Raw genomic sequence first — 26,014 nt, 5'->3', positions numbered from 1 at the left:
TTTACATTGTTTTCCTTAATTATTTATATTCAAAATTTTCGATTTGTTTTTTGGGTCGTCCGCCAAAAATATTTTCGTCTTTCAAAAACTCTCTCTGAGGTTCTTCGTCGATGGCGATGGCGGGATCAAGCTACAGTGTCTCAACAGATCATCAAGTTCCTTCATCTCTCGTGAATCTAGGTACACTACACTCTTTCCCCTGAGCCGGACTCTCCAATTTTACTCCATAGATAAGGAGTCTAGGGTTTGTTAGGTGTCGATTTGTGTCAGAGGAGACTCGAGTACTCATCGCGCCTTCTAAATTTGCGATTCGGCTCAGATCCAACTTGAATCAAACTTTGATTTGTCTCTGTATCTGCTCAATTTCCCCTGATGTTTGGGTGATAGATGACTCTTAATGTTTCGTAAATTCATGTTACTACCACTGTGATTTTTGAATTTTTTTGGATAAGAACTTGGATTGATTCACGAGATCTGCCAATTATGGTGTATAATAGAATCTATGGATGGTGTTCTGATTTGTGAGAGAAGAAACACGAGTACTCCTCGCCTTCAATATTTGCGAATTCGGATCAGATCAACTTGAATCAAACTTTGATTAGACTCTCTATCTGCTTAATTCTAATATACGATAAGTGCGCTAGTGTAGACGATGTGTGTTTTGATTACTGCGAGGTATCCCCTTATTTTTTGGGTGATAGATGAGTCTTAATGTTTCGTAAATTCATGTTACTACTGTGATTGATTCACGATATCTGCCAATTCTGGTGTTCTGATTTTATAAAAATGGCAGGGAATGGTGCTGGTGTATGTATGATGAGCAAGGCATGGAAAGATGGACAAGAACCTTCACTGATCAGTTTCGTATCTTCGTTTCTTCGCTCTAACTCTTTCCGTCTTAACTTTGTCTCGATTTCACCTGTAATGTGCCTCCCCCTCTCTGCTTAGATTTATTTTGGAGGGTTGTATCTAAAATTAGCTTAAAGAATCCACTTGTTTTCTGTAATTGATAGGATCTGATCTTCAACTGTGGGGGTGTTTCTGTTGCTTTCGTTTTTGTGACCAAGTGGGATTGTTCCAATGTTGCATCCATCTTCAGCAGGTCCATGAGCTCTCTCTCTCTCTATGACAGCCTCCTATATGTCTCTCTGTTTGTTTTCTTCTGATTTCTTTGACTTAAACCCTTTGTAGAGTAAAGAGGCTGAAAGGACAATTTTCGCAACTTTATGTTGTTGCCACACTTTCAACTAAAGAGCAGAGTGATTCTTTCTTGCGATCTTACTTCCAGTGAGTGGTCTCTACCCATCTATTTCACTTTGCACCATTTTGCTTATCTGTCTTGCCGAAACTGAAGCTCGATAAATCTTTTCATAGATATGAGATGGAGTTTGGGAAACCTGCATTTATACAAGTCACTGATGCTGATATGGGATTCGAGAAGATTGTTAAGATTGCTCACTCTCGTGGGGGTAAGTCTCATTTCGTTTACTGTTAGTTAGGATACCCTCCTATGGTTTTTTTTTGATTAGATTGAAATTTGAGCTGCAGTGTGTAAGCAGCAGAAGGTGGCGTCTAAAGTCAAGGTTGAGGTAGGTTGTCAAAGATCATTCCCTCTAAAGATCGGTTTCAATGTTTGGTTTGGCCTTCTCAAAAGCTTCTTTCTTTCTTTTGTCTTTCATGTGAAGAGAAAGCGAACAGTGCAGGATACAGACATTTTCATCAGAGTTGTAACATCAATACCCAACATTAACAAACATGATGCAAACACGGTAATGTCTTTACTTATGAGCTGCTCAAGTGATAAACTTGCACTTTTGATACTATTAATACATTTTCAAACTTTAAACTTGTTTGTGATTCATGTCGCTTCATTATGAATTCTGCGTGCTTACATATGTTCCCATTGCTTACAGCTATACCAAGCTATAGGTTCAATCGAAGCAATCGCTAAAGCATCCAAAGAAGACATTTTAGCAAACACAGATCTCTCCTCTGAAAAGGCCGAGACACTCACCAAGTTTTTCCAAGATCCCGAGTTCTACCTCACCCCCAAATTCAACTGATGATGACTGCAGAAACAGTTGTACGATCACAACTCTTGGCTTATTTCCAATAAATAATTTTCTGTTTTATTTCTTCACTTTAATATAAATAATTCACATAATATGATTATTAGTTTATTTTTTAATTTCATTCTAATTATAATAAACTAAAGTATATTTTGATATAGAGTTTATTTAAAAATTCATTCTAAAACTTGACACCTGTCACCTAAATAGTTAACATCTGTAAAAAAAAAACAACTTGAATCAAAGTAATACAGTATATTATAAGATGTTCAATTTTTCTTCTACTTTTTAAACTATAATTGCCAATAATAATTTTCTGTTTTATTTCTTCACTTTAATAGAAATAATTCACATGATATGATTATTAATTTGTTTTGTAATTCACTCTAATTATAATAAACTAAAATATATTTTAATATATAGAATTTATAAATATTTATAGAGTAATAGCTGAATACATATTTTGTTTTAAGAGAGAAAAAATGTATATTTAAATTACAATTTGATTAGCTTGAAATTCCTGTCACATATTTATATTTATATTTATAGTAATTTCAAAGTTTTATATTAAAACCAAAAAATCAGTTCTTTATTCACAATATATTTATTTTTAAGAATTTTTCACATATTGTATTAACTTACATATTCTATCAAATATTTTGTAACTCTCATATTTATAATTATATCCATATTTTAAGGCACTAAATTTTAATTAATTGCAATTATTTATTTGTATTTATGTTATTTTTTTCACCTCCATAGTATTTATACCATTCTAATGAATGATTAATGACAATAAAAAATAGAATAGATTATAAAATATATTAATATTTAATTATTATATTTTTTTAATTCTTATATACTTTATGTAAGATTTCAACATGTGTGTAGCATATGCTATTATGTTTATAAGAAGTTCAACATGTGTGTATGATATATATATGTAAGATATGATATATATGTGATATTTTTGTTTTAAAATATGATGAAATATTTAACTTTTCTATCATCTAAATTGTTTTTCATTTTTTTTTTGGGATATTAGTACTACATAAATATTATTCCTATATTGTAAACATCAAGATGTATAGTTTTATTTTCAATTTTACTTGTTATACTAAAGATATGTCGCGTATTTTCTATTCTGCTTTTATTTTTTATTTATTTTAAAATAAATAATTTACATGAATTTATTATGTAACTATTTTTCAATTTTCTATTCACTTATTAATAGTATTCTAATCATATATCATTTATCAGTATACAGTTATTTAACACACATATATATATATAATATGTTTATATTAATTTATTAAAATCAAATTATTGTGAATTGTAAATATATATAAGTTAGGTTTTGTTCTCACTTATACTGGTATAATTGAATCATTTTCCATATGATTTTTATATATGACTTCATCGATCATCTCGGAAAAGCGTCTTTAGTTTTCGATTAATCATCATGAATAATATTTATTTTAATAAATAATCTAAATAACATAATAAATAATAGGTAAGTTTTCTTGCATTTGTTGGACAGTGGAAAAACTACTGAAGGAACTAAGAATGCTATAAAACCATAATTGAGGGAATTTTTTGTAATTTTTGTACAAGTTTTGACAGATACATATTTAAAAGAATATTTATGTAATATAAACTATTAAATAATCAATTTAATCAATAAGTTACTAAACTCCTTTAGAAGTATATAATTATATTTTATTATATTAATTTTAAACCCACGCATATAATAAATAATAAATACAGACCCATCATCTAAACTCTTGGTTCCATATAAAACTTCATAACTTCTCAAAACTTTCTATCTTATTCTTGGCTGTAACAGTGTCGAAAGGCACACCACTCAAATACTCTCTTCGTAGTTCTTTGCTATAGCTATAATAATAAATACAGCTATAGTTATTTAACAGGACTCACTTCTTTACTTACATTTGTTCCTGTTAAAGTGTTTAGATGATGTTTAGTATCTAAACTCAGTGAATAAAGATGGGTACCAATATTTTTGATGTTTGTAGTAATTACTCGAAGTAGCACACCAAATTCAATTATGAAAACGTTTGGTAGATTGATTGATAAGGCTGACAGTTAAGCACACAATAAATGACCACACTTGTATACTTGTGTTGATGTTTAGGTTTATGGGTTCCGGGTTTCGTTGATATTAAGTAAAAACGACATGCTAACAAAACCCACGTGGAATAGCTTTGCATATCTTAGGTGGGGTTTTTGTGTTCTTACTTAATGTTATCCGGATCGAAAATCTCATCTACTCAACACATATTTTCTCACGTAAAAGAGTTTTTTCCCGCAATTTGTGTCAATTATTGTAAAATAAATTACATGGTGTGTTATGAAATTCGAGGAATTTACCATTCCTACTTGCAAATTGATGCATTAACGTGTTACGAAATTTCTTTCAAAAAAAGTATCTATATTAAGATATATTTTGTTAAAAAAAATGTATATTTGGTAACTCTTAACACCGAAACACTTCAACTGTACCCAAATTGGGTACCTAAAATAATAAAGTTGTAGATATTATGATCCCAGTCATCAATTTGATCGTAAAGTTACCTGTGTAGATCTCTGCTGTCTCTGTCACATTCTTATTTATGGTTAAAGATAAATGTTGTGGACAAACTTTAACAAAAGAAAAATAACCAAAAATGTTGATTGGACAACGTTACTATCCAATTTTTAGCGTGTTATATCATTATCGATCAGTAATTAATTTAGACAATAGTAAACGAAGAAGGACAGTATAATTAGATTATCTTATCTTAAACAGTAGAAAATTATCCTAAATTACTAATTTACTCCCTGTTTTCCCATAATCCTATAGGTAGATTTGGTAGTTAATTCATTTTACAAAAAATAGGTTAAAAATGTCATTACAACAAAAAGGACTTATCTTTATTACTATTTCCGCTGAAGAAAGAGACAAAAACAAAAAAGGGTTTACGATCGATGCGTAACTGAAAATTGAGGAATCAAAGCTATCATATCTCTCGTCTACACACACACACTTAAAAGGATCATCATCGTTGTCTTGTCATCATCATCATCACTGCCCTTTTTTTAGAAAACCAACAAAAACATCTTCCTATTCCTATTTTTTTAGCTTTGCGTGCGTTCTTATCAACTTGTAAAGAAAGCTACAAAAATATCATTAAATAAGGACCCAACTCTCATCTCTCTCTCTTTTCATCTTCATTTGCTCTGCTCTGTTCGGTGTTCTCTTCTCTTCTCTTTTCTTCCTTTTTAGTTCCAAAAAGAATCGATTTTGCCAAGTGGGTTTCTTTGATAATCTTTGGAAGTCTTTGAAAATGGGTTCTTCTGTGGAGCAGAACATTCTTGTTACCGGTGGTGCTGGATTCATCGGAACACATACCGTTGTTCAGCTTTTGAAAGAAGGGTTTAAGGTTTCTATCATCGATAATCTTGATAATTCTGTTATCGAAGCTGTCGATAGGGTTAGGGAGCTTGTTGGTCCTGATCTCTCCAAGAAGCTCGAGTTCAATCTGGTATGTTCTGCTTTTTCGTATACTCTGTTTGCTATGAAGGTGTTTGTTTCGTGAAGTGAAGTTGTTGCTATGTGATTGTATTTATAACTTGGTCTGTTCTTTTAAGTTTTTTTTCGGCTCTCTGGATATGGAAATTGGTTTCTTTATAAGAGTCTCTTCTCTGTTTTGAAACAGAGGATTCGATTCTCTTTTCCAAATTCGTAAACTTATCTCGATAGCCTGAACATTTTGGTGTTGGTTGGTTGTAGGGTGATCTAAGAAACAAAGGGGACATTGAGAAACTCTTCTCCAAGCAGAGGTATGTTATATCAAGTGAACTGTAGAGTTCATAGCTTCTTTGGATCTCTGACCCTTGGCTTGATTTCTTTTTCTTGTGAGGTAACAGATTTGATGCTGTGATTCATTTTGCGGGTCTTAAAGCTGTGGGTGAGAGTGTTGGAAACCCTCGCCGCTACTTTGACAATAACTTGCTCGGAACAATCAATCTATATGAGACTATGGCTAAGTACAACTGCAAAATGGTTAGACAGGATTCTTAAACTTCAGAAATGTTTTTTAAGTTCTTTCTTGTTGGATTTTAAATTGGTCGGGATGCAAATTGATGTGTCGTTGGAACATACAGATGGTGTTTTCTTCATCTGCCACTGTTTATGGACAACCTGAAAAGATTCCTTGCATGGAAGACTTTGAATTAAAGGCTATGAATCCTTATGGTCGTACTAAGGTATATCGAGCTTTTAACCTCAAACTACCTTTGGAAACTCTTTATAAAAGTTGGCTAAACTGTGATTGATACCTTGAAATGTTCCCAAAACTTGCCTGAGCCAAGAATCCTTTCTTAAGCCTTAAAAAAGATAACAGTGCTCAAATGTTAGACGTTATGGTGGGTTCACAACCTTACTTTTGTGCAGCTCTTTCTTGAAGAAATAGCTAGAGATATTCACACGGCGGAACCAGAATGGAGAATTGTTCTGCTGAGGTACTTCAATCCTGTGGGAGCACATGAGAGTGGCAGAATTGGTGAGGATCCAAAGGGCATCCCCAATAACCTCATGCCTTACATTCAACAAGTGGCTGTTGGACGTCTACCTGAACTCAATGTCTACGGACATGACTATCCCACCAAGGATGGTAGTGCGGTAAATACAAATCAAACCCCAAATCTCTTGTTCAGTTTTCTGATGATATGTTGAAAAGGACGTTTTGGATGCCTTTAAGAAGAAGATGAGATATGGATTATCATTTTAGAATGTTGAAACAGGTAAGAGACTACATCCATGTGATGGATTTGGCAGATGGCCATATCGCTGCACTCAGGAAGCTATTTGCTGATCCAAAGATTGGTGAGTCTCTCACACAGTTAACTGTTAATAGAGTTTAGTTTGATTTGATGGATTCATCTCAGACATGTGTTATTGTAATATCAGGTTGTACCGCTTACAATCTAGGGACTGGACAAGGAACGTCTGTGTTAGAAATGGTATCAGCTTTTGAAAAAGCTTCGGGCAAGGTAAAAAAAAATAGCTAAATGGAAATCAGAAGGGTAAACTTTTTTTGTAATGGTTTGTTTTAATAAAATGGTAAAACCAAAACTTTTGCAGAAAATTCCGATCAAGCTGTGTCCGAGAAGGTCAGGAGATGCAACAGCAGTTTATGCTTCAACAGAGAAGGCTGAGAAAGAACTTGGCTGGAAGTAAGTTAAACTCTTTTACCATTAACATGATTGGTTTAGGGGTTAGATTGATTCTAATCAATTTGTTTTGGTTTCAAAGGGCGATGTATGGAGTGGATGAGATGTGCAGAGATCAGTGGAATTGGGCAAACAACAATCCATGGGGTTACCAGAAGAAGCTTTGAATTTACTCCTGTTTTAAGTTACCATTTCTAATTACTCAAATCTAAAAAGAAAGAATTATACATATGATATACTTGTTCTTTATTTTCCACATATATCCAAACTCTCTTACTTCAATGAATAAATGGTTTGACTCTAAATGAATTTTCACTTTTTCTCAAAACCAATTTCAGATCAATGGATTTAATGTATTGGAAAACATATTGAACCTAAGAAAAGTGTAAATACTAAATATTCTCATAAACACAATACCTGAATGCACTTTGTCAATTTCCAAAACAAACAAAAGTATCATGTGATTAACCTAAACAAACAAACCTAAACAAACAGACCTGATCAAATATTAACTTAATCTTTCAATGCTCCGAGACAGTTATATGATGTAAACACCAAAATTCTAAGAAAGCATATCCAAAAACCTTTTGTTCAATCAACCATCTTTATAGTGGACGCATCCGCAGCGAGCCTGCACCTCTTCATTTCTTCGATGAGTTCAGCTGATGTCGTTACATCACTAACTAGGAGATGTGCTCGGATTAGAGTGTTGTATGTCCAATTATCTGGCTCACACCCTTCCTCCTTCATTTTTCTAAGCAACATATTTGCTTCCGAGAGTGACCCTTTCTTACATAATCCTGAAATCATTGTGGTGTATGTCTTAACGTTGGGCATCACTCCTCTAAGAGGTAGACTACTGAATAAATCCCAAGCATCATCGACCTTACCATCATTGCACATTCCGTGAATGATGATGTTATAGATACCAATATCAAGTTCCATCTTACTCTTCTGTATTTTTTCAAAAATTTCCAATGCTTTTTCTATTTCCCCATTGTCACACAACCCATCCAGCAAAATAGAATAAGTCACGATATCAGGATGAACACCACGAAAAACCATCTCTTGGAAGAGTTCTTTGGCAACCTCAAGTTTTCCCGATTGGCGAAACCCTTGGACAAGGGTGTTATAAGTAACTGTATTAGCAACCACTCCTCTCAGGGACATTTTGCGGAACAGTTCAAAACCATCATCAACCCTCTCAGCCTTACAATATCCATATATGAGGATATTAAACGTCACGATATCAGGATTACACTCTTTGCTAACCATCAGGTCCAGCATCTGGTTTGCCTTGTCAAGGCGGTTCTCCTTGCAAAACCCATCTATCAAAGAATTGTATGTAATAGTATTAGGAGCTATACCTCGTCGAATCATCTCATTGTGCAGTGCTTCGGCCTCTAGAAGTTTTCCCTCTTTCACAAAACTATCAATCAATACGTTGAATGTGACAACGTTGGGGGTGATTCTCCTTGTGATCATATCCCTGAGCAACTGCGCACCATCATCCCATCTACCATCATTACAAAAGCCTTTAATGAGAGTGGTGTAGGTAATAACATCTGCTTTAAAACCTTTCACTTCCATTTCGTTGAAAAGGTTGAGTGCATCGTCGAGGTTTTTGTCTTTGCAAAGGCCATCAATGAGGATATTGTATTTGGCTGCATCGAGCTTCATCTTTCTTTCTTCCATATTTCTGAGCAACTCCATGGCCAAGGCAGTTTTGCCGGACTTGCACATCACTTTTAGAACCGGTCCATATGTAACTTCACTGGGTTGACAACCATTTGCAACCATTCGATCTATCAAAACCACAGCTTCAGAGACTTTACCATTGAGACAAAGTCCATTAACCAAAGTGTTAATCGTAATGAGATTGGGTGTATGTCCCATTTCTACCATTCGATCAACTAATCCCACGGCTTCGGAAACTCGGCCCTCGAGACATAATTCGTTTATCAAAGTTGTAAAAGTGATGGTGTTAGGCTCATACCCAAGTTTTAGGATCTTCCCCAAAACAGAAAAAGCAAAACCTAGTTTTCGGCGTCGGCAGAAGCAATTGATCATACTACTCAGAGTGTAGATGCTATGTGCAATCCCATTCAATTCCATTTGCTTGCAGAGATCCAAAACAAGATCGTACTGTTTTGTCCTGGCAACAGCACCAAACAATCTACTGAAATCAATGACAGTGGGAAGAGGACGAGAGTGAATCATGTCTTGGAAGAGATTGACAGCATCATCTGCCTTAATATCTACAAGCCCACTTCCCAATTTCTCTCTGTAAGAGAGATTTCTATCGCTGAAACTAGAAAAGTCTCGTTCGCAGCAAGAAAACAGCTCATTCGGGCAATGGAGGAGTAAAGCATTTCTCAGAGTACCTGTCTCCGGGAGGCGAGGCTCAACAAATTTCAAAGCTTTTTTAGAACTCCATCTCCGTATCATCAACGTCATCTCAATTCTCAAGCTGATTCGTTCCCTTTCACTGAGTCACTGTGTGTGTAATTTGCTAACCCTACAAAACAGACAAAGCTATACCGGATTTGGTTTAGCTCAGTTTTACGGTCACGCAAATATAATTGGTCAAATTATATCGTCGAATCCAAATGATACTCAAGTCTGTCTGTATTTGCTGATACAGTAATAATACTCACAGTTGCAAATGTTTTCTTGGATTCTAATAGATTAGATTTTTTATGTCACACTGTAAATTTCAACACTCGTTATACTGTATATGTTCTTACTGATACAAATTTATCTAGGATATTAAAAAAAAAAGAGAGACAAAATTCTGAATTTAATTAGTTATAAAAAGTATCTGAAAACAAGCTCTCCATCAACAAACTCATTTTTTACCTTATAATAGCTTTGTCTTCCTCAGTGACAACAAGCTCTCCATCAACAAACTCACAATACAAGAAAGGCAAACCAAGCTGCTTCTCCATCTTCTTCACTATAAACACTTGTGATTCCTCACACACTGTTACCACCGTTCCTTTCCTTCCCAGCCTTCCTGTTCTCCCAGCTCTATGAGCATAGTGAACCGCATCCGTTGGAAGCTCTAGATTCACCACCAGGTCACATTCAGCAACATCAAGGCCCCTAGCAGAGAGCTCATTTGTCACCAGTACCTTAATTTCCCCGTTCTTGAACTTCTTTAGAACTGTTGATCTCCCTAGCTTCCCGAGATCTCCGTGCATCTCAGCTGAATTCATACCACGAGCTTCTAGTTTGTAGACCACGTCTTTGAGCTGCCTCGAGTGGTTCATGAAAGCTATAACCGATTGGGCGTCGAGGGCGTGAACGCATCTCCTTAACGTGTCGACTTTGTGTTGATGTTTTGAGATGCAGTAATAGTGTTTTAAAGCTGGAGGTAAGCTCTGGATAGTAGTCTGAATCTGGCCATTAGCCTCAGAAGTCGTGGGAGTTAAGCTAATCGCCGGTGCAGATGGTTGAACGGTATCAAGAGGAGTGACTTTGTTGGCTTGGACAAGAACCGGCTCGTGACTCCAGCTCTTAGCTGCTCGGATCACCGAGAATGGCACAGTTGCAGAGACTAGAATTGTCTGTCGGTTAGCACGTTCATCGACTTCCCCTTTAGGACCAGCCCCAGATCTCTTTCCTACATGCTCTAGTATTCGATGGATATCTTCTCGGAAATTAAACGATAAAAGCTCATCGACTTCGTCTAGCACCAAGAATCTACACCCATGAGTGTGCAATTTCCCACCTTTGCTTATCTCTGCAATTCTCCCAGGAGTGCCAACAACAATTGCGGGTTTATTTTTCTTAAGGGCCTCTTCTTGCCTCATTCGGTTCGCACCTCCTACCAACTGCTGAACCATTCTACGGTGAACAGGTCCAAGCAGTTTCTCCACCTCTCTTACTATCTGCATACCGAGTTCTCTTGATGGAGCAACAATCATCGCCTGAATCTCAGTCCTCTTCTCGCTTTCACTGTCGGAGCTTCTAGATGTTTCTGCTAGCGGACCAATCTCGGATAATATTGGAAGCAGATAAGCGAGGGTTTTGCCAGATCCTGTGTAAGACTGAATCACTGCATCGTGACCTTTGATTATTGCTGGGACAGCTGCTGATTGGACATCTGTTGGGACAGAGAAACCTTCTCTTTCCAAGCTGTCTAACAATGAATCTGGGAGGCCAAGCTCCTCAAAGGATTTTGCAGAAAACAAAGGCGACACTATCTCAGCTGGTTTCTTTTCCCTCACTACTTTCATTTTATCGTTCTTTAACGCTCTTACCTTACCTTGACCCATTTCAGTAACATAGCTTCCCTCAAGCTTTGTCGCCTTACTTCTCCCAAATTTCCTTGGCTTTTTACCCAAATCAAGGCTTGCAAGAGTGAGAGACCCGTCTTCTTTAGCAACATGGCATAACAAACGAGATTGCCGGTGGTAATTAGTTGCACCAGAAGTCCATGATATCTTTCTGAAGGCTGAAAACTCTTTGAGCAGAAGGAGGAATCGGGTTGAAGCTGATGCCGCCATGTCACTAGTGTGTCCTTGTTAACAAGAAAGATAGCCTCTTTATCACAGGGTTTGCTCAGAACAGCCTGCAAAGTACATCAGATGGATGAAGTTACACTGAAAAGCAATAAGACATACATACTATTCACAGAAACACCCAAAAGGCTGAAGTAAAAAAGACATCAGCTTTGTTGAATTATTAGACAAAACTACTGAAATTTCTCAAATATAGTAATACGAATACCAATTGAGATATATATCTAAACTGGAATCATCTTACAAAAACGCCAAACAATATCAAGAGACAATAATGAGGCAATTCGTCGAACACTTGGCGGGCATGAAAAGCATCATCACCTAACAAACGAATTAAGCAGCATGTGGCAGTTCACACGACAAAAACCACTCCACTCCGGCCAAAAGATTCTTAGAAATCAGGCCGAGAATCACAATTTCTAACCCAGAATCTTAAATGGCGAACATAGATATCAACACTAGAGGATAAGATAGTAAGGGCTGACAAAGATTGTAGCTTAGTAATAGACTAATAGGATAATAAGAAAACAAATAGTTGAATCAAATCCATAGATGAAGAGATAAAAAAAAAAAAGATAAAAAAAAGGCACCTGATGATACTCTCCATGAGACGAGACGACGATACGAAGAGAACTGAACTACAACACTTGCGTCTTCTTCAGTTTCTGGATAAAAAGGTTCTGCTCCAATTTGACCAAACCGGACAAAACAAACCGGGTCTGAAGATAAAACCGGTACAACATTCTCGGTTTTCTTTATCGTCTCAAAGAGGGACTATATAAGATTCAGGTCCCTGACTCAAATTTTGATTTGCTTTGTTCAAATTTTGTCTTACATATACATAAACACAAATTAAAATCTAATCTGATTTGGTTTGGTTTGGTTTGGTTTGTTATGTAATTGCGCTTAGTATTAATCTTTAACTTCAACTTTCAAGAGTTAATCCGATGGTGTGTTTGAGCTAGAAGTGATGGTAGTATCAGAGTTAATCATTGCCTATACAACTTCAGCTTAAAGGCTGTAGAACAAACTGGAAAAACATTAAATTAACAATCAAAATCTTCATTGATACAATTACTAAAAAGATCTAAGATAATGAAAATCTCTAACAATTCGAGGTAGGCTGAGAAAGAGGTAGTACAAAACATTGGTTTCAAGTGAAACACGATAGATACAGGATGTACAGACCTGATTAGTTTTCCAAATCAAAAACAAAAAACAAAAACAAACAAAAGTATAATAATTTTGTATAGATATATATATCATTATCATATCACAAACAATGCATCATATCTAAAAAAACAAACCAGTCTTGTTTGTTTTTTACCTTAACCCCAAGTCTCCTGATCAAATATGTTGTGGGTCATGAACAAGTAATGTTGTTTTCTTCTAGACTTCCTCTCGATCCAAGTTGCTACTCTTGAGGATGTTGTATTTGCAGAGTGGGCAAGTCGCGTTTATGTATAGCCATTTGTCTACGCAGGAGCAGTGGAAATGGTGGCCACATGGAAGTTCCCTTAGTTCTGTTCCGTCTTCATATGCAGAAAGACAGATGCAACATTCCTATAATGCAGAATCCATAAGAGTCATGAAGCATAATAATTATCTAAGTTAGGATTTTGTTCTTCGAGGAGGAGGGTTGGGTGTGTTATAGTGTGTACTTACCGCATCCTCTTGCAAAAGAGTATGTTCAATCGGTGAATCTGTACCACACTCGGTCATTATCCCCTCAGTAGTTCCTTGGGCTTCATCACCAGTGTGTTTGTTGGCATCACCTACTTTGCGAAACTTGAATTTGGTGAGCTGCTCAATGTCTTCTTTTGAAGCACCTTCCTGCATTTTTTTAATCATGTTGTGTTATAAAAAAAAATAGCAACAACATGGCGGCCTAGGATATAAGATGGATTGGTAATGAGAAGTACCTGATCTGCAACGGCGTATAGAACTGCAATGATGCATGGAAGGCAACAGCAGACAGCAATTCCAATAACGCAGGCCAACGCAACACAGAAGACAACAAAGAACACATCGAAACCAAGAAAGACAATAGACAACCTGAAATAAGCAAGGCATTCAGTGGCGGAACAGGTTAACAATTATATATAATAGAGATGGGAGGAAAGAACAAACCAGTAAATCCGAGGGGATTCTTGTGCCAACTCTTGGCCACCAGCAGATACCCAGTAGAACCCAATGATCCACCATATAAAAGAAAACATTGTATTGGCAGATTCCAGATGTTTTGCAATACTGCATTAGAAAACGGGAAGTGAAAATAAGAATCTCAAAACATGCTATTACAAATTCTGTTGTAAAGAAACAAAGAATAATAAAAAGATCTGGTAGCAAGGACGAGAGTCAGTGTATGGTTTCCTTAATTTCTGTTATAAGAACAGGGTGAATCTATTGTCCTATCTACTCCCTAGCAAAAAAAACGATGATGATAACTTGGAATGTATGTATCATCATAATTTCTTCACAAGTTGCATATAATCTCAGTTAGTTAGATTGTAATGCATCAAGGATCATAAAGGTAGACGCTTTGTGTAAAAGGTGCAGAGCAAATATGTTCTTTCAAAAGCTGATAGAAACTATAACTTAAGTGCACATACCCTAAGCTTTTAAGACGCTACCACAGCAAAGCTCACAAGTTAATGAAATCTAAACAAGCTCGAGGCAAAATACACATCAAAATGCCGGAAGCAAACATCTAATCTAGCCACAAACCTGCTGCTTTCGCTGTCCAAGTGCCCAAGAGACAAGTCGTGTTCATTCGAATTCCTCCTGGAAACCAAAGCATCTTCCTCCAAGGAAGAAGAAGACGAAGAAGAAGAAGAAGAGCGTGAGCGTGGAGTATTCCTAATCGTTCTCCTCCTATTCCTCCTCCGATACTCAAAACAAACACAAACCATATGCAAAACGCATTGCAAAGCATAACCCAAAAGCCAAACTCTAAGCGGCATAATCGGATGCTCGTCCTTGCTCATAACCAAAACAGCCGTGGCAACGGAAACAAAAGCAAGGTTCCAAACGATGTCAAGAACCACCACAGGCTTCGAATAAGCCCAATCGCTTTGTCTCTCCTCTAGCTGCTCAGCCGCAGCCTCTCTCACGAGCATAGATGGTTCCCTCATAACACGTCCGCTACTCGCACGACTTAGAAACCTCGCGGCTTCTCTCAAACCTTGTCTCCTCACAGATCTCCGTTCTCCCCCACCACTTCCTCCGTTGCTTCCTTCATTATCTTCTCCGTTTGAAAGCAACGGTGCTGGATCGATTGCGTCGGAGGATGATGATGAATGTGGTGGCAGGGATGACGAATTCCCCGTATTATTATTCTCCGTTGACATTTTTGTGTGTTTAAAAAAAAAAAAAAAAACTAAATCGGTGAAATTGGTGTAGCGTTACGTCATAAAAAGGGAAGGAATCAATTTGAGAAGACGGAATTGGGATTGTTAGGGTTTCGAGAGAACGAGATGAGATGAGAGAGAGGGAGAGAGATGAAGAAGATGATGGATGATTAGATTATGGAAATTAACAGAGATGATATCTGTCTCTCTCCCTTTTTTGACGAGAGATTGGTAAAAATATTTTTGTTGATTAATTTTGGAAGCTCTCAAGTCATTTAATAGTTTTCATGTGGTCCCTTCTTCTTCTAGTCAACAGTCAACTATCGGACAAATTTTAATTTAAGCGGGGTATTATTATATATGGGCCACGGCCCACGAGGGTTTGGTCACTGAACCGGTTTAGTCAGTCTCTCTATCTTCTTCTTTTCTTTTCTTTTTTCTGTTGTCTCTAAAGCGGACGGAGCGCTTTGTTTGTAAATTACACTGAGAGAGTGCTAAAAGCTTGAGAAGGAACGATTCAGCTTGAGAATTGAGATGACGTTGATGATACGGAGATGGAGTTCTAAAAAAGCTTTGAAATTTGTTCAGCCTCGCGAGACAGGTACTCTGAGAAATGCTTTACTCCTACAAAATCTTGTTTCTTGCTGCCATCGAGACTTTTCTGGTTTCAGCGGTAGAAATCTCTCTTACAGAGAGAGATTGAGAAGTGGGCTTGTATATATTAAGGAAGATGATGCTGTTGATATCTTCCAATCCATGATTAGGTCTCGTCCTCGTCCTAGTCTCGTTGATTTCAGTAGATTGTTTAGTGCCGTTGCCAGGACAAAACAGTACGATCTTGTGTTAGAGCTCTGCAAGCAAATGGAGTTGAGTGGGATTGCCCATGACATCTACACTTTGAGTATTATGATCAATTGTTTCTGTCGAGGTTGTAAACTCGGTTTTGCCTTTTCTTCTATGGGGAAGATCATGAAACTTGTTGGACCTTAATTTATTTAAGCTTAGTGGGCTTAATAAAATTGGATTGTGTGAATGAGAAATTAGGCCTTAATGGTTTGGCCTTGCTTAAGATGGAGCTCCAAGAGAAGTGGGTCAGATTGGATAGAGTCAAAACTCTGTTTCACGATCCGTGAGACTCGGTCTCTTTGTTTTCGTGATCAAGTGGAGAGTTGTGGAGAGTTGGATTTCTTTGAGAGATCGTCGCTTCTTCACGTCGCCCACCTCCTAGATTTGCGATGGACTAGGTAAGGTTGTGGAGAATCTATTTCAAACCCAAGTCATCCAAGACCTCTATATAAACACAAGTTCAAGAGACTTAGAACAGAAACATCCAGCAATCTCTCTCTCAAAAAGTAAGTTTCGAGAGTATCGTAGAAGTGAAGTTCGTATAGAGCCGGTGTTTGAGTGATTAGCAAACCCGGTTGTGTATGGTTGTATCCTGGGACTCTTGTAACCATTAATCCCGTCGCACTGCGGGGGTTTCAAAGAGTTAAGGAAAGAGATTTCGGTCTCGCCTCCATTCTTCCCTTAACGTTTGTGTTGTTATCTCTTATTCAATACCTCTTACGTAGTGTGGCAAATTTCTAGCTCCTACAAAACTTGGGTATGAGCCTAACACCATCACTTTTACAACTTTGATTAACGGATTATGTCTCCAGGGCCGAGTCTCCGAAGCCGTGGGGTTAGTTGATCGAATGATAGAAATGGGACAAACACCCAATCTCATTACGATTAACACTTTGGTTAATGGACTTTGTCTCAATGGCAAAGTCTCTGAAGCTGTGGTTTTGATAGATCGAATGGTTGAAATTGGTTGTCAACCTGATGAAGTTACCTATGGACCGGTTTTAAATGTAATGTGCAAGTCCGGCAAAACTGCCTTGGCCATGGAATTGCTCAGAAAGATGGAAGAAAGAAATATCAAGCGCGATGCATTCAAATACAATATCCTCATTGATGGGCTTTGCAAAGACGGGAGCCTCGGAGACGCATTCAACCTATTCAATGAGATGGAAATGAGAGGGATCAAATCAAATATTATTACCTACAACACTCTCATTAGAGGCTTCTGTAATGCTGGTAGATGGGATGATGGTGCCAAATTGCTTAGGGATATGATCACAAGGAATATCGCCCCAGACGTCTTCACATTCAACGCATTGATTGATAATTTTGCGAAAGAGGGAAAACTTGTAGAGGCCAAAGACTTGTACGAGGAGATGATCACAAGAGGTATAGCTCCTGATACTATTACATACAATTCTTTGATAGATGGGTTTTGCAAAGAGAACCGCCTAGAGGAGGCAAACCAGATGCTGGGTCTGATGGTTAGCAAAGGGTGTGACCCTGATACCGTTATTTATAACATTATCATAAATTGTTATTGTAAGGCTAAGCGGGTTGACGATGGTTTGGAACTCTTCCGCAAAATGTCCCTGAGAGGAGTGGTTGTTAATACAGTTACTTATAGCACTCTAATCCAAGGGTTTTGTCAATCGGGAAAACTTAATGTTGCTAAAGAACTCTTCCAAGAGATGGTTTCTCGTGGTGTTCCTCCTAATATTGTGACTTACAAAATTTTGCTGGATGGTTTGTGTGACAGTGGAGAACTAAAAAAAGCATTGGAAATATTTGAAAAAATACAGAAGAGTAAGATGGAACTTGATATTGGTATCTATAATATCATCATTCACGGGTTGTGCAATGCTAGTAAGGTGGATGATGCTTGGGATTTATTCTGTAGTCTACCAGTTAGAGGAGTGATGCCCGAGGTTAAGACATACACCACAATGATTTCAGGATTATGTAAGAAAGGGTCACTCTTGGAAGCAAATATGTTGCTTAGAAAAATGAAGGAGGATGAGCATGAGCCTGATGGTTGTACATACAACACACTAATACGAGCACATCTCCGAGGTAGTGACATAAATACATCAGCTGAATTCATTGAAGAAATGAAAAAGGGAGGGTTCGCTGCTGATGCGTCCACTATAAAGATGGTTATGGATATGTTATCGGATGGTAGATTGAACAAAGGCTTTTTGGATATGCTTTCTTAGAATTGTAGGTGTTTACATCATATAATCAAAGATTCAGTTTTTAGTTTGACCATTGATTGTGGTGAGAGACATATATATTGGATTGGTCAATGCTCCTCCTCCTATTGATCTGTCTATTTTTGTCAGGTAAATAAAATGGATAGTGCAGGCACATTAATATGTAGAATCTATATACTTATAGTAAGTTTATTAGTATTCCTTATTGACTTTGTCTATCACAAATCATACCCCACAAATTACGAAGATAAGAGAATCAAGATAAGTGATTTCACGTCTGATTTATTTCCTCTCCCAGGTCTGAGATTTTTTATCAGAAAGTTAAAAGGAAATAAAATATCTTCAAGGAGCTGCCATTGACACCATATGTTGGGAAAACCCACAGATTCAACGGTTGAGTTTCTCCAAAATCCAGCAATAGGTACAGAAGAAAACTGAAGGTTAAGAAAACTCTCTGCCTGAATCTCTGATAATAGATTGCTCTGTTTCATGTGTCCTGTCTCAATCTATTCTTCTTCCATTTATTCATCGTCTTTGATCCGTTGATTTTTCATTTTTTGTTTTTTTCTATTTATAGTAATCAGCAGTTGTGCTGTTCTTTATACGACGAGAGAAGAGAGAGAGAGAGAGAATGTCCAGTAGAGATATGGAGAGAGGTAGGAAACACAGAGGGGACACCCAGTGGACGTCCTGGCTGACTCCGACTATTGTCTTGGCTAATGTCGCCGTCTTCATTGTTGTCATGTTCATTAACGACTGCCCCAAGACGACCAATGGTGCAAACGGAGATTGCGTGGCTAAGTTTCTGCGTAGGTTCTCGTTCCAGCCACTCAGAGAAAACCCTCTCTTAGGCCCATCTTCTTCCACGTAAGCTTCTTTAACGGTCTGATCCTGTACTGCCGTAGAAATCAAGTTCAGGCTTGTGGGGTATTTTGATAGTAATCTTTTGTTTTGATCATTATATTCAAATTTGACCCTTTGACACCTTAGAATTCAAGTTCATACTTGTGGGTCTCAATATTATCCCTATTTCTTCCAAAATGTTATGAAAGGATACTGATCTCTTTGCCCCATTATAGTTTACTGATGCACAAACCTCATTGTTATCTACACTTGCTTCAATTACTCTGTTGATGCCATGTTGTACTCAAAACAAACTCTGTTCTTAAGATAAAGTTCATCCGAGCCTTTTGCTCTGTTGTCTAGACAACACGACCTGTGAATCCGAAATCTAACTAGTATCTTTGAGGGCATGGTTGGATATAAGATTATGAGCTTCATTAGCAATGAGGTCTGTAACTTTTGGTATTGTTGTGATTCTAACCATATGATATGATTTTAGATTGGAGAAAATGGGAGCTTTGGAATGGAGGAAAGTCGTGCAAGGCAATGAAAAATGGAGGCTCATCACATCTATGTGGCTCCACGCTGGTGTCTTTCACCTTTTTACTAATATGTTTAACGTGATCTTCTTCGGTATCCGCCTTGAGCAGCAGTTTGGCTTCAGTAAGTCTTTCCTATAAGTACCCGCAACTCTCTCATTCTTACGTTCTGTTCATATATTCATAATGTCTTGTGAAATGACTCTGCAGTAAGAATTGGACTCATCTACTTAATATCGGGATTTGGCGGAAACATTCTCTCAGCTCTCTTCCTTCAAAATAGCATCTCAGTTGGTGCCTCGGGTGCTCTCCTTGGACTCATGGGAGCAATGTTGTCAGAGCTTCTCATCAACTGGACTATCTACGCCAACAAGGTACCATATCATGTACCTGTTCTTTTTCAAGATACAAACATTAACTAGGATGTAACATTGTTTCTCAAATTTTTCCAGCTAGCGGCTTTGTTCACAATCTTGTTCATCATAGCAATCAATTTGGCAATAGGATTGCTTCCTTGGGTTGACAACTTTGCTCACATTGGTGGTTTCTTAACCGGATTTTTCCTCGGGTTTGTACTACTGATCCGGCCTCAGTTAGGATGGGAAGAGTCACGCAACTCTACGCAGTATGGTGCACGTGCCAGATCAAAGTATAACCCGTGCCAGTACATGTTGTTCTTTATAGCCGCTGTAGTTGTCGTAGCGGGTTTAACAGTTGGGATTGTGATGCTTTTCAAAGGAGAGAATGGGAACAAACATTGCAAATGGTGCCATCGCCTTGACTGTTATCCTACTTCCAAATGGTCTTGTTGATGATATTTCTCTTTCATTCATCGTTACTGTTAAAAACGCTGTTTCTAACTTATTCATTGTGTCTTATTTGGTTGTGTAACTACAAAATTTGAACTGGATTTTTTTGGTATTGATTCTACAAATTGAAAGATGTTGGGCTTGGAACGAAACTTATTAGCCCGTTTATAAAAATTAGTGTCATCATCAAGTGTAAACCGGTGAAAAGTAGCCGACACGTTAGCAGAACACCGAGAGGGAACAAATGGTTTTTTGGGTTGGTGGCTTCCTCTGGCGGCTATCTTCATCTTGAAACTACAGTGTTGTCGTTCATCGATCAATCGAAAGAAAAGTTCCGAGGTAACTTTGACAGAAACAATCCCAAAAATTAGTACTTTCATCTTGTTCATCCTAATTTTTTGATGTGTATATTTCCTATTGAAGATTTATAGGCTTAGTGAGATTCTGCAAGCTTTTATAGTTTGGATAGAGCTATAAATATTCATTATAAATACTTCTTTAGGAAATTTACATATAGGATTTGATCAAGAACCTAACGAGATATAATAAATCTCAGTAGTACTTGTTTTCTTTTACATGCCTTTTGTGATCAATAAACTATACATTACAGTTTCTGAGCAAGACACAGAAGCTAGTAACAAAATTGTTGTATTCACCTTTGTAGCTGATTCTCAGCCTTTTTAAAACCTAAGACACATCTTAACTTATGATTTGTATAAGATGATTTGTAGTCTTAGAAAATGTATAACGACGTATTAGAAATCCTAACAATTCTGTTTTACTTAAAAACATTCTCTAAGTCTCTTTTTTATGGAGTCTGACATGGTAACCATTTGGAAACTGTAATCCAGGAGTTCGAAGTATGTCTCCTCCTTTAATCTCTTCCCATCTGATAATTTCAAGGGGTCAGAATCAAATCAGCCTTATTGGAATCTAACACTATAGAAGAGTGTAATTAAGATGATAAGCCTTTACAAACCTGTATTTTGTTACCAAGGTGTGAAGAAACGCAGCCATCTGCAATTTGGTGAAGTCGGTTCCAACACAGAACCTCATACCGCCACCAAACGCCATAAAGTGCTTTGATGCGTTGGTAACTTTTGATCCCTGCATTCCAATTTTCTTGTGTTGATTAGTTTTGTTATTATTTTTATTTTTTTCCAGTTTTACTTGGAGTAGAAGTTACATAAAAGGTTTGACCTCACCTCCCATCTTGATGGATTGAAGACTAAAGGATCTTTATACTTTTCTGGATTCAAATGTACAGCTGGAGGACAGACCATCACCGCCCAGCCGGCTGGAATGGTATAATCTGTAACCATTGACAAAAGTTTTAATGATAGATAATATAAGAAAAAAAGAGGCACTTAAATCATTAGAATGTTATTGTACTTTATTTTATCATACCTTTGAATTTTATATCTCTCAACGTCTTTCTGAAGATTGCAGGAACTATGTTTGCTAGTCTCGCTGTTTCGTTTATAAACTGCATACAGAGTTTACTTAAGACTTAGTCAGCTGAACTTTGTATTGAAACTTTAGAAAGTATCATACTTTGATCAAAATCTTAAGCAACCTGAAATGTGTAAGTCATTGACTTGTATTCTTCCCATGTAAGTCCTGAGTCTGCATCTTCCCGATTTCTTAGAATAGTCTCATGTTCTTCCTGATCATGAAGATGAACACAGTTTAGCTTTTTTTTATATTATAAACCATAAATATGGTCACTTCTTGGTAACATATCTATATACTGTGTTGATCCTCTGACTAACCGTTAAACGCTTTAGGACTGCAGGGTCATCTGTAAGAAACTTGATAGCTAAAGTTAAAGCGAGAGATGTTGTTTCGAAGCTGGCAAATAGTAAGACAAACATCAAGTCCAGTGCAATATCCTCTGTCAGAATTGTTCCCTCTTTCTGAATCTCTTCAATAACGTAATCAAAGAAATCACTTGGGACCTTCCTCGGGTTCTTACGCCTCTCTTGAAGCATACTCTTCAACATTTTCATTGCCTTTTCCCTACCCTGCAAGATAGTTACAAGCATTAGTACCAAAATGTGAGGCAAGAAAGAAATGGTTCAAGAGAATAATGGATTCACCTGTAGACATTTGTGATAAGCTGTGCCTGGGATGTCAAAAGGGAAGGAGATCAATCCCTGAATAAAAGCAACAAAGTTTGCTCTTAGATTCTCTGATGACTTGTCTGGTTCATGGCTGATCAACTTCTTTGCGGTGAGATCAAAGATCATCTGATAAAAATGTGTGATAGCAAACATGTTAGCAACAAGGATTATAACTGAAACAGAAAATTAAGGTGTGCTTGTGAAACTTACGCTTGCGGTTGCATCTTTGAGTTCTACTGAATCTTGATTTGACCAAAGCTCTAACCTCTTACTTGCAGTTATTTCGACTTGAGGAAGCATCTTCTTGAGACCATCATGGCCAAAGAGAGTCAAGACCATGCTTTTAAGGTACTTGTACATGAACCCATGTAGTGAACCCACATTATTTCTCCCAAAGATGTTGGTAAAAGTGTCTGGATACCAACTCTGGAAACAACGACCCTCTTGTTGAAACACAAAATAACTCAGATCAGCATCTGTTGATACAATAACTGGTCTGCCCACGAGATTAGTCTTGAAAATAGGGCCATACCTGCACGTATTAACAACAAGAGTTTAAAAAACCTTTGCGTACACACTAAATCACATTGCTTTGAATGAGAGAATAAGAGAGACACTTACTTCTTAACCCTTTCTTTGACAAAGGGAGGGATGTCTGAAGTTGGGTTTGGCTTGAAAAATTGGATAGTCTCCCCGAGTAATGGGAAACCCATGGAACCAGGTGGAAGCCTCCCTCTGCATTTAGGGTTCCTCCAACTATAAACCCAATGTGTGATACTTATGAGAAGCAGAGAAACCCAAATGAACAATGCCCACATCACAGTAAGACAAAATTAAAGAAGAGTATATATGATGAAACTGTTCCGGTGGAACTACAAATGAAACTTTTTTCTTTTCCCCCTCTGACTTCTTGGGTTTGTGTTCTTTAGACAGAAACTGAAAACGTGCAGAGGAAAGAGACAAAGAGAAGAAGGAGAAGGAAAGAGAAGTTGAGTGCTGGCCCATCTTTGTCAACCATTATGATGAGTGCTTAAATAGGCAAGGCAAGTCTCTAGACATAACTCTGATTAGATAATAATATAACATGTTCTCCAAAAGTAGTTGCAGAATGTTAAAAAAAAAAAAAAGGTTTAAGCAAATAAAAAAATACTCAAAACCTGCTTCTAGAATTAGAAACCATTATCCGTGTGAAAGGGCAGCTTTTTTAATTTTTTATGTATTAAAAATAAAATCTTAGGAAATATGATATGAAGGTTCCTCTAACCTCCTAGTTTATTGCATCTCTCATATGGCATTAAAACACTAAGTCTGAACATTAGGCAAGTTTTCAGCTTCATTCTAGGAGAGATCATTTGTGAGAGCTCTTCCTCTTAGCAGCTCCATTAGATTTTGATTAAACTAACACTGATGAGAATAATTATAACATTGTTACTTTAAAACCAAAACAAGACAGTGATAATAATATATGCTGTAACTTAAGATTTGAGACTCATATTGCTATTAAAGTGTGGGAAAAATAATAAGTTTACAGCTTCTGTATTATTGGTTTCATAATTGTTTCTTCTTCTATCATTCCCATATCTATGCTAAAATTGTAGTATCTAATGCAATCTTTGACACCAGGGAAGCCCAAATAAACTAACAGATAAAGTACATTTCAGTTTGTTCTCATTCATGCTCAGGATCTCCTCTTTAGATCTGCTTGTCATGTGTTTTTAATCATTATCATTATTATCTTCCACTGGTCAAACTCAAGATCTTGCAAAATAATACATACATCAGCTTTTAGATCTTGTTTAGTAACCACTGCATATGCAAATTCTCTGTCCAGATTATGAATTTTAACCTGAGAGTTGAATCATAGTATCATATTATCCTCTTCTTTTCTTTTTTTTTTGGCTTTAGGTGTGTGAGACATATATAACCTCAGACGGCTCTTGGGACCCATCAGGTTAAACCAATCACATATGACAATTATATGTGTTTTAGCCATTGAGCCACGGGCTCAGGATTTGTGCAACAAACCATGCAATTCTACTTTCCTACCCACAAAAACTCAGTTACTAGGTAGGTTACTGTGAAGTACTTCTCCATTATTATAAATTCAGCCTTTCTCTGGTTCCATTAGATAAAAAAGCAATTTGAGTGTTACATAATTGGTGACAAAAAGGGGTTCCTTCATCAGTAATCCTGGGTCAAAAAAGACAACTTCAAAGTTTGGACCTATAAGAAACTACTGTGTATACAGGGTGATTAAGACAAAGCCAAGAGCTTATAGAACTGCTTTTATAGGGAAAACAAACAAAAAATGAAACAGGAGTATTAACATTATTGTCGTTGCTAGCAAAATCCAACATTATATTTGTAGGATTAGGGCCGGATTGATGTGTTTGTGCGTGAGATAAACAGGTTTCTTAATTACTGGGTGAAAAAATCCAAAATAGTAAGTTAATTAGTATAACCTCGTTAGGGTTTTAGTGAAATTAATTAAAAACTGAACATAAATAATAGAATCATTAATATTGAGATGTGCTCGCTAAGACCACTTACAATGGTTCGTTGTAAATAATATTACAACAGTTGAAAAAAAAAATCCCACTACAATGGTTTGTGGTAAATGAAAAGTAAGTGATGTGGCATATTTTGTGTTGATAAATATCAACACCCGTGAAAGTGGAAGGAAGAAGATAAAGGTGAGAGATGTTGTATTTTGATTAGTTGTTTAGATTTTTATGTTTTTTTTTTTTATCTCAATTATATAACTTCAATTATTTCATAATATTTATAAATAAATATATCAAAATTTATATCAAAATTTATAACTTTTCATTCTCTATAAATTGATACTACTTTCATTTGATTTGGACACAGAAAAAAAATCCTTCTTTAGATAAAAAAAAAGTTTAGTCTCTAATAATCTTTTGTTTTAGCTTTAAATATCTCTTTTTTTCTAAATGGATCCAAACAATAACCCTTTCAACACCCAAAATTCTTCTAATTACCCTTTCAACTACCCAAATCCTAAAAAATATGAAATAAAAATGGTGGGGTAAGGTGTTGTAATTTTATTAAACAAAACCATTGTAGAGAGTAAAAGTTATGTATGTGTTGAATAATGATGTGGAAGAGAGAAAAGATGATGTGGAGTGTTAAAAGGAAAAAAGTGGGTGTTGTAAATGAGTAACCATTGTAGATAGTCTAAAGGGATGTACCAAGATAAAGGACAACTCAATAAGCTATTAATTGTTTTTGTTTTAAATTTTCTTATTATATACTATGTGCTTAAATATAACTAAAGTAAGCTTACCAAAAAATAATATATATAACTAAAGTAACAAATTCCACACCTAATATTTTTGTTTGGAAATATCTTCGTTTCGTTTTGGTATAGATAAATCAATTATATCAAAAATATAATATTTGCATTAGAAATATTATTAATATTATCTAGTCGCTCATATTGA

At 36.5% G+C, this 26,014-nt stretch overlaps 8 protein-coding genes, 1 long non-coding RNA gene and 1 pseudogene across 15 annotated transcripts in view; 5 read left to right on the top strand and 5 right to left on the bottom strand.

Annotated features, from left to right (window-relative positions):
• Positions 1 to 26,014, bottom strand: part of LOC104759193 (mitochondrial import receptor subunit TOM40-1-like) — a 58,348-nt gene that overhangs the window by 14,003 nt on the left and 18,331 nt on the right. The window lies entirely within an intron of this gene.
• Positions 31 to 2,186, top strand: LOC104755555 (protein PARTING DANCERS). Its single transcript, XM_010477955.3, has 8 exons — positions 31 to 180; positions 794 to 921; positions 1,014 to 1,102; positions 1,192 to 1,287; positions 1,375 to 1,469; positions 1,549 to 1,589; positions 1,686 to 1,769; positions 1,914 to 2,186. Exons 1-8 carry the CDS (start codon positions 111 to 113, stop codon positions 2,061 to 2,063), a joined length of 753 nt encoding a protein of 250 aa, XP_010476257.1. The 5' UTR covers positions 31 to 110; the 3' UTR covers positions 2,064 to 2,186.
• On the top strand, positions 5,000 to 7,609 carry LOC104755554 (bifunctional UDP-glucose 4-epimerase and UDP-xylose 4-epimerase 1). Its single transcript, XM_010477954.3, has 9 exons — positions 5,000 to 5,614; positions 5,863 to 5,912; positions 6,000 to 6,135; positions 6,237 to 6,338; positions 6,526 to 6,753; positions 6,876 to 6,957; positions 7,042 to 7,124; positions 7,216 to 7,307; positions 7,387 to 7,609. The coding sequence occupies exons 1-9, from the start codon at positions 5,417 to 5,419 to the stop codon at positions 7,469 to 7,471; spliced, it is 1,056 nt and encodes a 351-aa protein (XP_010476256.1). The 5' UTR covers positions 5,000 to 5,416; the 3' UTR covers positions 7,472 to 7,609.
• On the bottom strand, positions 7,687 to 9,761 carry LOC104755552 (uncharacterized; annotated as a pseudogene).
• On the bottom strand, positions 7,687 to 12,487 carry LOC104755553 (DEAD-box ATP-dependent RNA helicase 47, mitochondrial). Of its 2 annotated transcripts, none has more exons than XM_019239263.2 (2): positions 12,152 to 12,487; positions 7,687 to 11,880 (listed from the first exon to the last, which is right to left on the bottom strand). In XM_019239263.2, exon 2 carries the CDS (start codon positions 11,813 to 11,815, stop codon positions 10,160 to 10,162), a length of 1,656 nt encoding a protein of 551 aa, XP_019094808.1. In that variant the 5' UTR covers positions 11,816 to 11,880; positions 12,152 to 12,487; the 3' UTR covers positions 7,687 to 10,159. The 2 variants fall into 2 exon arrangements, with proteins under 2 accessions (XP_019094808.1, XP_010476255.1); XM_010477953.3 differs by having other exon boundaries at positions 12,421 to 12,487.
• LOC104755541 (E3 ubiquitin-protein ligase At1g12760) lies at positions 12,858 to 15,487 on the bottom strand. The gene is made up of 5 exons (XM_010477939.3): positions 14,558 to 15,487; positions 13,961 to 14,080; positions 13,753 to 13,885; positions 13,496 to 13,663; positions 12,858 to 13,393 (listed from the first exon to the last, which is right to left on the bottom strand). Exons 1-5 carry the CDS (start codon positions 15,178 to 15,180, stop codon positions 13,220 to 13,222), a joined length of 1,218 nt encoding a protein of 405 aa, XP_010476241.1. The 5' UTR covers positions 15,181 to 15,487; the 3' UTR covers positions 12,858 to 13,219.
• On the top strand, positions 15,715 to 18,291 carry LOC104755542 (uncharacterized). Its single transcript, XM_019239264.2, has 2 exons — positions 15,715 to 16,151; positions 16,775 to 18,291. Exons 1-2 carry the CDS (start codon positions 15,715 to 15,717, stop codon positions 18,237 to 18,239), a joined length of 1,902 nt encoding a protein of 633 aa, XP_019094809.2. The 3' UTR covers positions 18,240 to 18,291.
• Positions 16,275 to 20,601, top strand: LOC104755544 (RHOMBOID-like protein 6, mitochondrial). Of its 5 annotated transcripts, none has more exons than XM_087495289.1 (7): positions 16,275 to 16,532; positions 16,839 to 18,365; positions 18,535 to 18,676; positions 18,814 to 19,103; positions 19,579 to 19,742; positions 19,829 to 19,992; positions 20,071 to 20,601. In XM_087495289.1, the coding sequence occupies exons 4-7, from the start codon at positions 18,868 to 18,870 to the stop codon at positions 20,428 to 20,430; spliced, it is 924 nt and encodes a 307-aa protein (XP_087351415.1). In that variant the 5' UTR covers positions 16,275 to 16,532; positions 16,839 to 18,365; positions 18,535 to 18,676; positions 18,814 to 18,867; the 3' UTR covers positions 20,431 to 20,601. The 5 variants fall into 5 exon arrangements, with proteins under 5 accessions (XP_087351415.1, XP_010476245.1, XP_010476244.1 ...); XM_087495291.1 differs by having other exon boundaries at positions 16,334 to 16,532; positions 18,535 to 18,657; XM_010477943.3 differs by having other exon boundaries at positions 16,319 to 18,365; positions 18,535 to 18,657.
• Positions 20,627 to 24,883, top strand: LOC104755546 (uncharacterized). 2 transcript variants are annotated; one of them, XR_015586780.1, is made up of 9 exons: positions 20,627 to 20,766; positions 21,279 to 21,332; positions 21,425 to 21,520; positions 21,592 to 21,732; positions 22,215 to 22,741; positions 22,829 to 22,898; positions 23,196 to 23,372; positions 23,480 to 23,593; positions 24,456 to 24,883. It is a non-coding gene; the product is annotated as an uncharacterized LOC104755546 (long non-coding RNA). The 2 variants fall into 2 exon arrangements; XR_762240.2 differs by lacking the exon at positions 21,279 to 21,332 and having other exon boundaries at positions 20,630 to 20,766; positions 22,223 to 22,741.
• Positions 20,888 to 23,486, bottom strand: LOC104755547 (cytochrome P450 87A3-like). Its single transcript, XM_010477944.3, has 9 exons — positions 23,172 to 23,486; positions 22,761 to 23,082; positions 22,527 to 22,676; positions 22,200 to 22,451; positions 22,004 to 22,093; positions 21,835 to 21,913; positions 21,633 to 21,739; positions 21,407 to 21,534; positions 20,888 to 21,316 (listed from the first exon to the last, which is right to left on the bottom strand). Exons 1-9 carry the CDS (start codon positions 23,366 to 23,368, stop codon positions 21,223 to 21,225), a joined length of 1,419 nt encoding a protein of 472 aa, XP_010476246.1. The 5' UTR covers positions 23,369 to 23,486; the 3' UTR covers positions 20,888 to 21,222.

This window comes from Camelina sativa, chromosome 17 (genome assembly GCF_030686135.1).
Source record: "Camelina sativa cultivar CO46 ecotype springtype chromosome 17, ASM3068613v1".
Lineage (NCBI taxonomy): Eukaryota > Viridiplantae > Streptophyta > Magnoliopsida > Brassicales > Brassicaceae > Camelina > Camelina sativa.
This window is presented reverse-complemented; position numbering and strand designations above follow the sequence as displayed.